At 37.0% G+C, this 14000-nt stretch overlaps 1 protein-coding gene across 1 annotated transcript in view; it reads right to left on the bottom strand.

Annotated features, from left to right (window-relative positions):
• Nucleotides 1-14000, bottom strand: part of PKHD1 (PKHD1 ciliary IPT domain containing fibrocystin/polyductin) — a 1710134-nt gene that overhangs the window by 201375 nt on the left and 1494759 nt on the right. Inside the window, exon 61 of the mRNA XM_053709557.1 lies at nt 1447-2479. Coding sequence (XP_053565532.1) covers nt 1447-2479 — 1033 coding nt within the window. The remainder of the gene's footprint in view (nt 1-1446; nt 2480-14000) is intronic.

Here is a 14000-nt window from a genome sequence, read left to right as displayed (position 1 = left end):
TGATGAAAATAATGGTATCTTTAGAAAGTCCATTTAATGGGGTTTATAATATGTGTGGGTACAGTAAATGAGTACGAGGTACAGCTAAACACAAACACCGCAGAAATGTAAGAACAGCCCTGGTCCTTAACAGAAGAAAATAAGAAAAATGGTCTGGTCACTAAGGGGTTAACATGATTAATTTTCCAAATGATTAACATAATCACTAGATACATAAATATTTAGAAACTTTAACATAAAAAAATGTATATTAAAAAGCAGCATGAGTACTAAGATGTTTTAAATGGTGCTTCAATATTCACACAAATGAAAACTACATAATCATTAATTTAGTTTCAGCAAGTGATTTAAAATCAGGGTTAAAGGACCACTAAAGTCAAAAGTAACTTTCATGAATAAGATAGAGCGTGCAATTATAACCAACTTTCCAATTCACTTCCATTATCAAAATAAGCATGTGCAAGAATCAACGGTATATACGCTAGGATTTACCAGCACAAAAAATAAATGAGACATTGGTGTCAATTTATTAATGTGCGAGCGTACATGATACGATGCAGCGTATCATGTCCACTGCACATCGATAAATGCTGACAGAGGGTGTCAATCAACCCGATCATATTCGATCGGGTTTATTTGTGTCCGCTGCCTCAGAGCAGGCGGACAGTTTATGGAGCAGCGGTCTTTAGAAGGCTTGCCGGAAATACGGGGCATCAAGCTCCGTAAGGAGATGGCTAAATTGACCCCTTTAAGTCATAAGTTTTAAAAAAGGTATGTTAAATGTAAAATGTGATTGCTGCAGCCTCCTTGCTATACTAAGTGGTTCTGGCCTCCCACACTATAACATTTTTTTTTTTAATGAGGTGACATTTTCACCTCTCAGCCAATAGCAGTGCTAGCCATTTGGCACTGTGCCGTGGCAAAGAATAGGTACTTTAACTTACCTTTTTTAAAAACTCAAGACTGAAGGTCCCATTTATTTTTAGAGCTGTTTTTTTTGAAAGATTAGATTCTCCTTTATTTCTTATGCAACTGTGAGAAAGAAAATATTTATTGATATATACCTGATTTTATTTTAGATCTGGGAGTCATTGCTAGTAAGTTTAGGGTTGCCAACCCTCCCTTATTTCCAGGGATCTTCCTTATTTGCCAAACGTTTTTACAGTCTCCCTTATTTATCTGCTCTTAGAATATTTTTCTTCCTTTATTTTTTTTACCATATGTAAAATATTCATTGCAAACATGTAATATTGTACTCTTGTACTCTTATTTAGGGCTAGATTACAAGTTGAGCGCTAATTTATTGTGGGTCCGCAAACAAGGAAAATTCAGGCAAATTCATGATTAACAAGCCATACTCTAACACAATGTGTGGGGCCTTTGATAAATGTTGTCCAATGTCTTAAGTGCAAGTTACTAATAAACTATTCATTGGTAAGTACTCACCTAATTTTGCCTCCAAATGAGGAATCATCTGGCTCTATAACCATTAAAGAATCAACGTTCATAGGTATGAGTTTCTCTAAAACACCAGTTTGTAAATCATCAATAACAGTGCTTGCAATCAGTTGGAGTTTCTCATACGTCAGCAGAGGAACAAGTTTAATACCTGTTGTGTGGTACACAGGTGCAACTGGATTGCCGATCTCCACAATTAGCAATTCCAGAAAGCTTACATCTATACTCCTCAAATGTCTGCTGTATTCTACATTTTTTTTCATTTCCCTTATATACTTAAAGTGTGTTTTTTCATCTGCTTCTGATAAAACTGTAGAGCAATGGAGGCTCTTCTTTGCATGATTATCAGTCATTGTTCTTAAGGCTTTGACATTTCCCTGCAATATCTGCAGGCCGGTAATCTGTGATTGGTCAATGCCAAAATAATTTGCCAATTCTATCAGAAGCTGACCATGGATGTTCATTGCTGTCCCCTTCACTACATAGAAAGCCAGGTAAATCGATAAGTTTGTCCATATTTCTACAGGTTCATCTCCTTGAAGAACTACATACAACAGGTTTTTGCTAAAGCTAAAAAAACTTGAACCATGTTCTTCTTTTTCAAAGGTGGGTTCAGTAACAGACAGATTTGATATAATTTTTTTTCCTCTGGTTGAAATGTAGCAACTCTGTGGGGTGTCATAAAATAATGCCAGTACAATTTTGGTAGTGTTTTGATTGCCATTTAGTTTTAGTCTCATAGCCTTTGGAGTTGGACCATTAAAACAAACCTTAGTTATCTTGCTAGCTGGTAGGACGGAATAAAACTTTGGATGGTCTGTTGAATAACAGCATTGATCTCGAGAAATGTTGCCATTGATAAAGACATCTATAAAGTTACTTGTTATGGATAATACTGGGGAGATTGGTTGAGTGGTATGACCAATGTTTTCAAGGACTACAACTGTGTGGTCAATCTGCTGGCAGATGTGGCCCTGTAGATCAGAATTGTAGGTACACTTACTATCTTTCCTGTAGATACCTGTGAAAACATAAAACAAATTTAATAGAAGGCTTCACAAATGCATGTTCTTTTTCTTTGCTAGAAATATAAAAATGCTTTCAAAATTAATAAAGCAAATAAAAGTGTTAACTAACATTTCAAAATAAGTTAATTTACCATAAAAGTATTCAATAAAGTATAAAAAAGTAAAACAAATATTATTGCTCTTATGTATTACTTTAATCTTAATGCTCTTTTAGGAAGTTGTCTCTAGCAAATCTTATCTTTAAATACTTTTTATTTTTTTAGTTGGCAAGATTCTATTAACTGTCCAACTTGAATCTGGACTTTAAATATGTCACATGGTCCCGGGCTATAAGTATCGTGTTGATGTATGTAAACTTCCACAATGTCTTAAAGCACAGATCTTTAAAAGATGTTTCTAAAAGCTAACTGCCTCATTTTGTACCACCCCTGAAGTATGTTGCAAAAAGCTGGTTAGAATATTGTGACTGTGTTAATGTATTCCCCCTTTAGAAGTCAATAGAGCAAAAAAAGTGGGGAAAAAAACAAACACCCTACTTGCGCCCAAATATTCTCAAGGGCTCTAACCCAACATAAACGTTCTTCACACAACAGAATATGTTCTATTTATTCATAAAACCATATTTCTACATATATATGATGGTATTTTTGTACAATATATATCTATACCAATATATATATATGATTATATATAGGTATAGATATATACAGATATATGTATAGAATATCTATGTAGAAATACATAGAAGATATTTTGCTATGTACAGAACATTAGAATGTGAACTATTTACAGTAAATACACAGTATAACACTTTATTAAATACTAGTACTAAAGCCTGTGTACACGGGCCATTTTTTGCAGTACAGCGGTCCCACCCCTTGCTCTCTCCCCCCTCTCTTTTACTCTCTCTTCCCCCCTCTCTTTTGCTTTCTCTCCCTCCTCTCCTTTGCGCTCTCTCTCCCCTCTTTTGCTCTCTCTCTCCCCTCTTTTACTCTCTCTCTCCCCTGTTTGAATCTCTCTCCCCTTTCTTTTGCTCTCTCTCCCCCCTCTTTTGTTCTCTCCCCCCTCTTTTGTTCTCTCCCCCCTCTTTGGCTCTCCCCCCGCCTTTGGCTCTCTATCCCCCCTCTTTGGCTCTCTCCCCTCTTTTGCTCTCTCTCCTCTTTGGCTCTCTTTCCTCTTTGGTTCTCTCTCTCCCCCCTCTTTGGCTCTCCCCCCCTTTTGGCTCTCTCCCCCCCTTTGGCTCTCCCCCCCATCTTTGGCTCTCTCCCCCCCTTTGGCTCTCTTCCCCCCCTATTTGGCTCTCTCTCCCCCCCCCCCTCTTTGGCTCTCTACCCCCTCTTTGACTCTCTCCCCTCTTTTGCTCTCTCTCCTCTTTGGCTCTCTTTCCTCTTTGGCTCTCTCTCTACCCCCTCTTTGGTTCCCCCTCTTTGGCACTCTTTCCCCCCTCTTTGGCTCTCTCCCCTCTTTGGATCTCTCTCCTCTTTGGCTCTCTTTCCTCTTTGGCTCTCCCCCCCCCCTTTGGCTCTCTCCCCCCCTCTTTGGCCCCTCTCCTGCTCCCTCTCTGGCTCTGTCTTAATTGAAAGCCTTTGCCTCTCTGACCACGCCCCCATCGCGGCACCCCGCCCGGCCACGACCCTCACCACGCCCGGTCACGCCTCTCGCGATGCCCGGCCATGCCCCCATCACGACGCTCCCATCTGCCACGCTCCCTGACACTCCGCTTCAGCCTTGCTCTGTGCTGAGTGCTGAGTGTCAGGATCCAAATGGCCAGGTATGTTTGTCACGTGCAGTCTCTACTGCGCATGACTGCATCTGACAAACATACTTGGCCAATTATTATATAGGATGACTATTGCATAAATATGCTCTTACATGTTTTCATCTACGTCTATATATGTCTATATATGTCTACATATGTGTTTTATGTGTATATATGTCTGTAAATACATATATACACATTTAAAGACATACATACATATGTCTACATATACGTCTACATATATACTTTCATATACTGTACATATTTAGACATGTATATGTTTGCATCTCAGTGTTATAAAAATATTCTGCTACTTACATTACAAATGGAAGGCACTAGTACATTAAAGGACAAATTAGAATTACATAATCAGCAAACACATAATGCAAAGAAAATGCAATAACACTTCCCAATGATTTGTAGATATTTTTTTTCTGGTAAATTTCACATTTTCTTTTCTTTTTCATGCCCTCTCTATCATGTGACATCCATTAGCCAATCCCAGACTTATATACCTATACAGATGTGTCTGAAAGTAATTGGTGTCCTTCCACTTTTTAAGAAAAATGCACAATTTTCTCTAAACTAAATAAAGATTGACAAAAGTATTTGGGGGCATATTTAACAATGTGCGAGCGGACATGATATAAAGTGGCGTATCATGTCCGCTGCACATCGATAAATGCCGACAGCATACACTTTCTGCATTTATCATTGCACCAACAGTTCTTGTGAAATGCTGGTGCAATGCCGCCCCCTGCAGATTCGCAGCCAATCAGCTGCTAGCAGGGGGTGTCAATCAACCCGATCAGGCGGATTTCTGTCTGCGACCTCAGAGCAGGCGGACAAGTTATGGAGCAGCGGCCTTTAGAAAACAAGGGGTCTCAAGCTCCATACTGAGCTTGATAAATATGCCCCTAGGTATCCATAATTCTTCATTTCAAATGTGATAGAACAGAAATTTTACTTTTATGTCTTCACATTTTACTTTAAACAGTAAAACAAATGAGAATGGCACAGACATAAATATTGGTACTCTTAACCTAGTATTTCATAATACTAGACATGTGCAGCTTCGAAAAATTCGGTTTGGTTCGGATCGATTCGGACCGATTCGAATTTAGGTTCAGATCGATTCGAATTCGGAAGAAATCGAATGAATTTGTTTTGGATTCATTCGGATTCATGAAAAATTTGGTTCGATTTGGTTCGATTCGGTTCGAATCGATTCGGAATTTCGGCATTTCGGTCAGTGTTAAGTGGGATGTGCTGTGTATTACACTAGTATACTGTACAATACTATTGTAATACATGGCCATCCGAATCCGTCTAAATCTACCGAATAAATTCGAATCGATTCAGATTTATTCTGTAGATTCGGCACTACCGCAATTCGGAAATTCAAATCGATCAGAATCTTTGAATTCGACAAATTCTGACACACAACTTATTGACATTGGTCAGTATGTTTCTGGTCATTATCCTGCTGGAGGACTCATGACCTGTGACTGACACACAACTTATTGACATTGGTCAGTATGTTTCTGGTCATTATCCTGCTGGAGGACTCATGACCTGTGACTGACATACAACTTATTGACATTGGTCAGTATGTGTCCTTCTGGAATGCCTTTATAGTCTGATTTAATTGAGTCCTGCACAGATTCTAGGCACCCAGGGTCAGAGGCAGCAAAGCAACCCCAAAACATCACTTAGCCACCTACATCTTTCACAGTAGAGATGGTGTTATTTTCTTTAAAAGCTTGTTTTTTCTTTCCATAAATATGGTGTTGTTGTGATTTGCCAAAAAGCTCTACTTTTATTTTGTCTGTCCAAAGAACATTCTCCCAAAAGGACTGTGGCTTATCAACATGCATTTTGGCAAACTCCAGTTAGGGTTTTTTGTGTTTCTGTCTTAAAATGCATGGGTGTTAATAGGAGTAAATTAGAAAGTTCTTTTTTTTGTCTGTATTATGAAGTTTAATTTTGACTTTAGTGTCCCCTTTAAAGAAGCTTGCACACCTCATTGCATTGTTGTCTCATATGCTTAAAAATTAATTGAAAAATTCCCAGATAAGCAGTATTTCCCCCCAAACAAATAGTTACTATGACCTTTTCTGTTTTTGTAAACAAGGGTATCCTACCCATTATCCAACAGCAGTAACATAACTTTTCAATGTTTTAACAATCTATCGGCTAGATTACGAGTTTTGTGGTATGAGGGGTGCGGTATTAACTTGCACGTTATTGTCACCGCTCACTTTCCTACAGCGCTGGTATAACAGGTTTTCATAAATCCTGCGTTATCAGGCAAGAAGTGAGCGTAGAGCAAAATTGAGCTCCATAGCGCACTCAAATACCAGCGCTGCTGAAAGCTGTGGTGAGCTGTTTTTACGTGCTCATGCACGATTTCCCCATAGACATCAATGGGGAGAGCCGGCTGAAAAAAAGTCTAACACCTGCAAAAAAGCAGCGTAACACAGCCCCATTGATTCCATGGGGAAACAAATTTTATGTTTACTCCTAACACCCTAACATGAACCCTGAGCCTAAACACCCCTAATCTTACACTTATTAACCCCTAATCTGCTGCCTCCGACATCGCCGACATCTACATTATACTTATTAACCCCTAATCTGCCGCTCCGGACATTGCCGCCACTATAATAAACATATTAACTCCTAAACCGCCGCACTCCCGCCTTGCAAACACTAGTTAAATATTATTAACCCCTAATCTGCCGCCGCTAACATCACCGCCACCGACCTACATTTATTAACCCCAATGACCTGTGACTGACACACAACTTATTGACATTGGTCAGTATGTTTCTGGTCATTATCCTGCTGGAGGACTCATGACCTCAACGTTGCCACCACTATACTAAATTTTCCCCCAACGTTGCCACCACTATACTAAATTTATTAACCCCTAAACCTAAGTCTAACCCTAACCCTAACACCCCCTAACTTAAATATAATTAAAATAAATCTAAATAAAAATTACTATCATTACCTAAATTATTCCTATTTGAAACTAAATATTTTCCTATAAAATAAACCATAAGCTAGCTACAATATAACTAATAGTTACATTGTAGCTATCTTAGGGTTTATTTTTATTTTACAGGCAAGTTTGTATTTATTTTAACTAGGTAGAATAGTTATTTACTAACTACCTAGCTAAAATAAATACAAATTTACCTGTAAAATAAAACCTTACCTGAGTTACACTAACACCTAAAACTACAATTAAATAAATTACCTAAATTAAATACAATTACCTAAATTACAAAAAAAAAACAAAGTCTAAATTACACAAAATAAAAAAAGAAATGATCAGATATTTAAACTAATTACACCTAATCTAATAGCCTTATCAAAATAAAATTACATTTAAGTTAGGTTTAGGTGTTAGGGTTAGACTTATAACTGTAATGTAGGTTGCGGCGATGTTAGAGAGCAGATTAGGGGTTAATAATATTTAACTAGTGTTTATTTAACTAGTGTTTGCAAGGCGGAAGTGCAGTGGTTTAGGGGTTAATATGTTTATTATAGTGGCGGCGATGTCGGGAGCGGCAGATTAGGGGTTAATAATTTTATTTTGGTGTTTGCGATGCGGGAGGGCCTCGGTTTAGGGGTTAATAGGTAGTTTATGGGTGTTGGTGTACTTTTTAGCACTTTAGTTATGAGCTTTATGTTACAGCTTTGTAGCGTAAAACTCATAACTACTGACTTTAGAATGAGTTACAAATCTTGCGGGATAGGTTGTACCGCTCACTTTTTGGCCTCCCAGAAAAAGCTTGTGATATCAGCGCTATGGAAGTCCCATTGAAAAAAGACTTTAAGCAAATTGCATAAGTTAATTTGCGTTAAGGCCAAAAAAAGTGTGCGGTGCCCCTAAATCTGCAAGACTCTAATAGCAGCAGTAGTGGAAAAGCAGCGTTATGAGCCTTAACGCTGCTTTTTCACTCATACCGCAAAACTCGTAATCTAGCCGTATGTTTCTCACATCCTCATAGTCACTCTTTTTTTATAGAACGTGATTTCATGTTACTTTCTAGCTGTAAAAATAGGTTATAGATTAAAGTTATGCTACAAGATACATTTATTTTTTTCTAGACTTCAGATCACTAATTTTTCAAGGAAATATGTGTTGCTAATGTTTAAAATATTACATTCCATTTCCCTTTAAGCATTTCCATTTTCGAGCACAAACATCAATATTTGTTGCTTATTACAGCATTTCACAAGTCAATAAATTCTTAATCTAACTCTTTTGTCTTCTATTAGATTAATGTAACATGGTGACAATATGCCCCGGGTCACTAGAAGGAGTGATACATTGAGAAAAATCTCTTCTAATTCAGTTTGATGCGCTGTGTGTAGATTTTGTTATCCCGGTCTGACAACAAATATTGCTTTTTTATTTTAAAAATGCTAAATGTGCTTGTTAGTCTCACTTTCTATGGGTTAAATTGAGTCAAAATTCATTGAGTAGAAAGTACATTGAGACCAAACATCAAAACATTCTAATTTCTGTTATCATTTGACACCATTTGGGGAATTCTTTAACATACGAGGGATCAGGATCTCAAGTAAGAGGGTTGTAGGTTCAGAAGTCATATACAGAAGCACTTTTTACATAAAGGGACATCCAGCAGAGGTGATAAGCGCAAACCATAATGGTAATTCAAGAATGCATGGGGTATTATTTTATTCTCTTGGTATCCTTTGTTGAGGTATAAATGTAATTCTCATAGGAGCTCAGGAGTGTGCATGTGTCTATACAACTCTATGGCAACAGTGTTTCAAACAATGTTTATAGCAATGTTATACATACTGCTGCCATACATTGCTATAGAAACGTGCATGCTCACGTACTACTGGGAACCTACCTAATTAACCCTTCAATTAAGGAACAAAAGAATGAAACACATTTCATAAAATATTTAAATTGCAATCATGCTCTATAAAGACCATAAAAGTTTACTTTTGACTTTACTGTCTCTTTAGGTTCGCATTTTTATAAAATATGGGCAGACTTGATTTGGTGGTGATCATGAAAATGTTTTAGTTCACCTTATTTGCATCACTCTAAGACCCTGATGATCAAACGGACCACGTGGCGGCAAGATATTCAAACGGTATCTGTTGCCATGCGCAGAAGGCTGGCAAAATATTCAAAATGGCTGACAGTACTGTTCAAAGGCAGCATCGGCAAGAAACATTTTACCATACATTTTAGTGGGTGGCGATGCTGCTCTGATACCAGCAATATATTTAAAGGGACAATGAACCCAAATGTATTCTTTTGTGATTCAGATAGAGCATGCAATTTTAAGCAACTTTCTAATTTACTCCTATTATCACATTTTTTTCATTCTCTTGGTATCTTTATTTGAAATGCAAGAATGTAAGTTTAGATGCCGGCCCATTTTTGGTGAACACGCTGTGTTGTTCTTGCTGATTGGTGGATAAATTCACCCACCAATTAGATGCCTTCTTTTTCAAAAAAGGAAAGCTAGAGAACGAAGAAAAATTGATTTTAGGAGTAAATTAGAAAGTTGCTTAAAATTGCATGCTCTATCTGAATCACGAAAGAAAAAATGTGGGTTCAGTGTCCCTTTAAAGCATCATCTAAATGATCCCTTTACACAGTACTGTATGCCAATACAGTGTGTCAACATAAAGTCATCCCCTGTTCTTACAATACAATAGAGAATTAAACCTTTCAATAATACACCTCTAGGAACAGGGGAATTGTGAATATATGAAATATTTATATACATTATGTAATGCATATATACTGTATAGTATAATGTTACAATAAGTATATAAACTGTAAACGTAACTGTACTATTGTTCTATTATGTCCATAAGCGTTTATTTTGATGGATGTTAAGATTGTGATTGCATGTTCACAATATTACTTTTTACATTATATTGAAAAGGCGCATTTGTGATTGCAATATTCATATTTGACAATATTGTGATTGTGTTTTTGAGTTTTCATATTTTGCAGTATTGCTATTGTGTTCTCGTATTTGTAATATTCATATTTCATAATATTGCAATTGTGATTGCGTGAACGTGTTTTATGCATAATATTGTGATTGCACTGTAGCAAACGTTTTCTATAGATATAGATATATATTGTTATTATACATTATTATAGAACACGTCTTCTACAGTGCAATCGCAATATAATACATAAAACACGGTTGCACAATCACGATCACAATTTTAGGAAATCTGTATATTACAAATTAATTGCAATATTGTGAAATGTGAAAATGCAAAAACGCAATTGCATTATTGTGAAATATGACTATTACGATTCTGATTACAGCTCAATGGTGATGTCCGTGGACTTTTGCTGAAGTTGTGGTCCCCATTATATTCTATAGGAGACACATCGTCACTTTTTTAGAATATAAAACCCAAAAAGGAAAATTCTCGTTGGTCTGTCGATGTTTTGAAAATTGGGGCCCAAGTCTGCTTGAAACAGATATATATCAACTGTAAAAGATTACTTTAAAGTTATTATCATTCAAAGGATAGCGGGCGGCTGTAGATTTTTCTCCAATCAGATATTTCACATAACTTTAGAAAAGTCAATAACAACTCAATTGAGTACTCACAGATTTTGTACAAGTCCCGCGATATGCATAAATATAAGGACCATTAAATGTTTGCATTGGGTCTTTCAAGACAGAAAGAAAAAGACAATGGCAGACAACAGGAATAAGCAATGCCCACAGCTGTCAGAATAATGTACATGTGCACCTTGTGTGTAGCACATTGCTTACTATAAAAGTGTAATGTGGAATCCCAATAAAATGCTGCAAACTAACACCATACAATGCATGTGGCACATAAGCACTAACCAGCACTAGTGAAAATGTTGCAAATTCACCTGAAGTTCAGACACAAGCAATTTAATAAATACAGTATCTCACAAAAGTGAGTACACCCCTCACATTTTTTTAAATATTTTATTATATCTTTTCAAGTGATAACACTGAAGAAATTACACTTTGCTACAATGTAAAGTAGTGAGCCTGTATAACAGTGTACATTTGCTGTCCCCTCAAAATAACTCAACACACAGCCATTAATATCTAAACCGTTGGCAACAAAAGTGAGTAAACCCCTAAGTGGAAATGTCCAAATTGGGCCCAAATTGTCAATATTTTGTGTGGCCACCATTATTTTCCAGCAGTGCCTTAACCCTCTTCAGCATGGAGTTCACCAGAGCTTCACAGGTTGCCACTGGAGTCCTCTTCCACTCCTCCATGACGACATCACAGAGCTGGTGGATGTTACCTTCCGTTTGAGGATGCCCCACAGATGCTCAATAGGGTTTAGGTCTGGAGACATGCTTGGCCAGTCCATCACCTTTACCCTCAGCTTTTTTAGCAAGACAGTGGTCGTCTTGGAGGTGTGTTTGGGGTCATTATCATGTTAGAATACAGCCCTGCGGCCCAGTCCCCGAAGGGAGGGGATCATGCTCTGCTTCAGTATGTCACAGTACATGTTGACATTCATATTTCACTCAATGAACTGTAGTTCCCCAGTGCCGGCAGCAATCATGCAGGCCCAGACAATGACACTAAAACTACTGTCATATAGTGCTGCAGACACATTACACTCCTAAACTTAGATAAAAGAAGTAAACTGACGTGCTCTATCTGAACGATGAAAGAAAAATGTGAGGCTTCATGTCCCTTTAACTCAGTGTTGGAGAGAAATACAAAGCACTCTGGCAAACAAGCGGTTAAACATACGATAGAGCATTCGGTACTTAGTAGTCACGTTTTCTTTTTCTCTAGTATAATTGTGCATTTTTTATTATAAAATATAACTACATCTGCAAAAACAAACACAATGAAGAAGATTATTGTATTGTAAATGCAAGAATTCTATAAGTGCATAGCAGGAAATGGAATTCCTTCCCTGAAGAGTTTTGTTTCATCTCCACAATACTTCTACATGCCGAATGCTATTGCTTCTAAAAACAATTTTTATTACTTTAGCATAGGCATCGGTATATAAGTAGATAAATCTCAATTGCTCTCTATATAAATGTCCAAAAATATATCAGAAACAGGTGGGAAAATGATTGCTGTAAGCAAAAAAAAAAAAAAACCAACAACAACAAAAAATAAGATAAAAAATAAAATAGACATAGTAGTTTTATGGTGCTATGGTTGTAAAAAATACAACTTATTTTGTTTAAATGACATCCACCATAATTTAAACATAAACACAAATATTCCAATCACTCTAAAACAAAAATGTAAGGAAATGTGAGAGCACCTACAATCTATACAAATACAATATAAATGTCCATATAGAGATGTTATGATAGATTAGTTTACCACTGATGCAGAGACTAAAAGCAAACAGGAAAAAACAAAGGTTTTCTAGTGGATTGGAATAGCTTTAAATGTAAATGCTTTTCAAGTGTTTTTTAATAGACTGCAATGATAAACTTATCCGAATAGATAGATGATAGATAGACAGACAAACAGAACGACAGACAGACAGACAGACAGATAGATAGATAGATAGATAGATAAGCAGACAGACAGACATAGACAAACAGAGAAACAGACAGACAGAAAGGTAAATAGATAAATAGATAGATGATAGATAGTTAGATAGATAGATGTTAGATAGAGATAGATAGATAGATAGATAGATAGATAGATAGATAGATATACAGACAGACAGACAGACAGGCAGACAGTCAGACAGATAGATAGATGATTGATAGATAGATAGATAGATAGATAGATAGATAGATGATAAATATATAGACAGACAGACAGATATAGACAAAGATAGACAGACAGATAAATAGATGATAAATAGATATATAGATAGATGAAAGATAAATAGATAGATGATAGATAGATAGATAGATAGATAGATAGATAGATAGATAGAACTGGGAAAAATACTATAATTTAGCTGTCCAGAATGAAAAGTTTATTAGCCAAAAAAGAAAAAGTTACTAGTCCTCTCAGTATTAAATATATGAAAAAGTTGTGTCTCATGCATCCACTGCAGTTATTTAAAGGGACATTAAACACTTTAAGATGGTAATATAAAATGATAAATTGCATATATAAAAAACTTTCCATTATTTATTTTGTCCCCTATAGACAGAGATAGACAGACAGATAAATAGATGATTGATAGATAGATAGATGATAGATAAGTGTGAGCTTTTCAGTTCCTATAAAAAGTGGAAGTGCAGAACACTGTTATATTTCACACAGCCATTGGCTGCACACTCTAGTGACTTATTTATAACTGTCCCTAATTTGCCATAGCAGAGAAATAAACCTATGTCACAACATGGCAGCACCCATTGCATTATAGACACTAAGGGGCCCATTTATCAAAGGGCTTGCGGACCTGATCCGACACTGCGGATCAGGTCCGCAAGACCTCGCTAAATGCGGAGAGCAATACGCTCTCCGCATTTAACATTGCACCAGCAGCTCACAAGAGCTGCTGGTGCAACGCCGCCCCCTGCTGACTCGCGGCCAATCGGCCGCCAGTAGGGGGGTGTCAATCAACCCGATCGTATTGATTTCCGGCGATTCCTGTCCGCCTGTCAGGGCTGCTTCATAACTTGTGTTTCATAACGGCTTCATAACTTGTGTTTCTGGTGAGTCTGAAGACTCGCCAGAAACACGGCCCTTCAAGCTCCGTACGGAGCTTGATAAATGGGCCTGTAA

Source organism: Bombina bombina, chromosome 4 (genome assembly GCF_027579735.1).
Source record: "Bombina bombina isolate aBomBom1 chromosome 4, aBomBom1.pri, whole genome shotgun sequence".
Lineage (NCBI taxonomy): Eukaryota > Metazoa > Chordata > Amphibia > Anura > Bombinatoridae > Bombina > Bombina bombina.
This window is presented reverse-complemented; position numbering and strand designations above follow the sequence as displayed.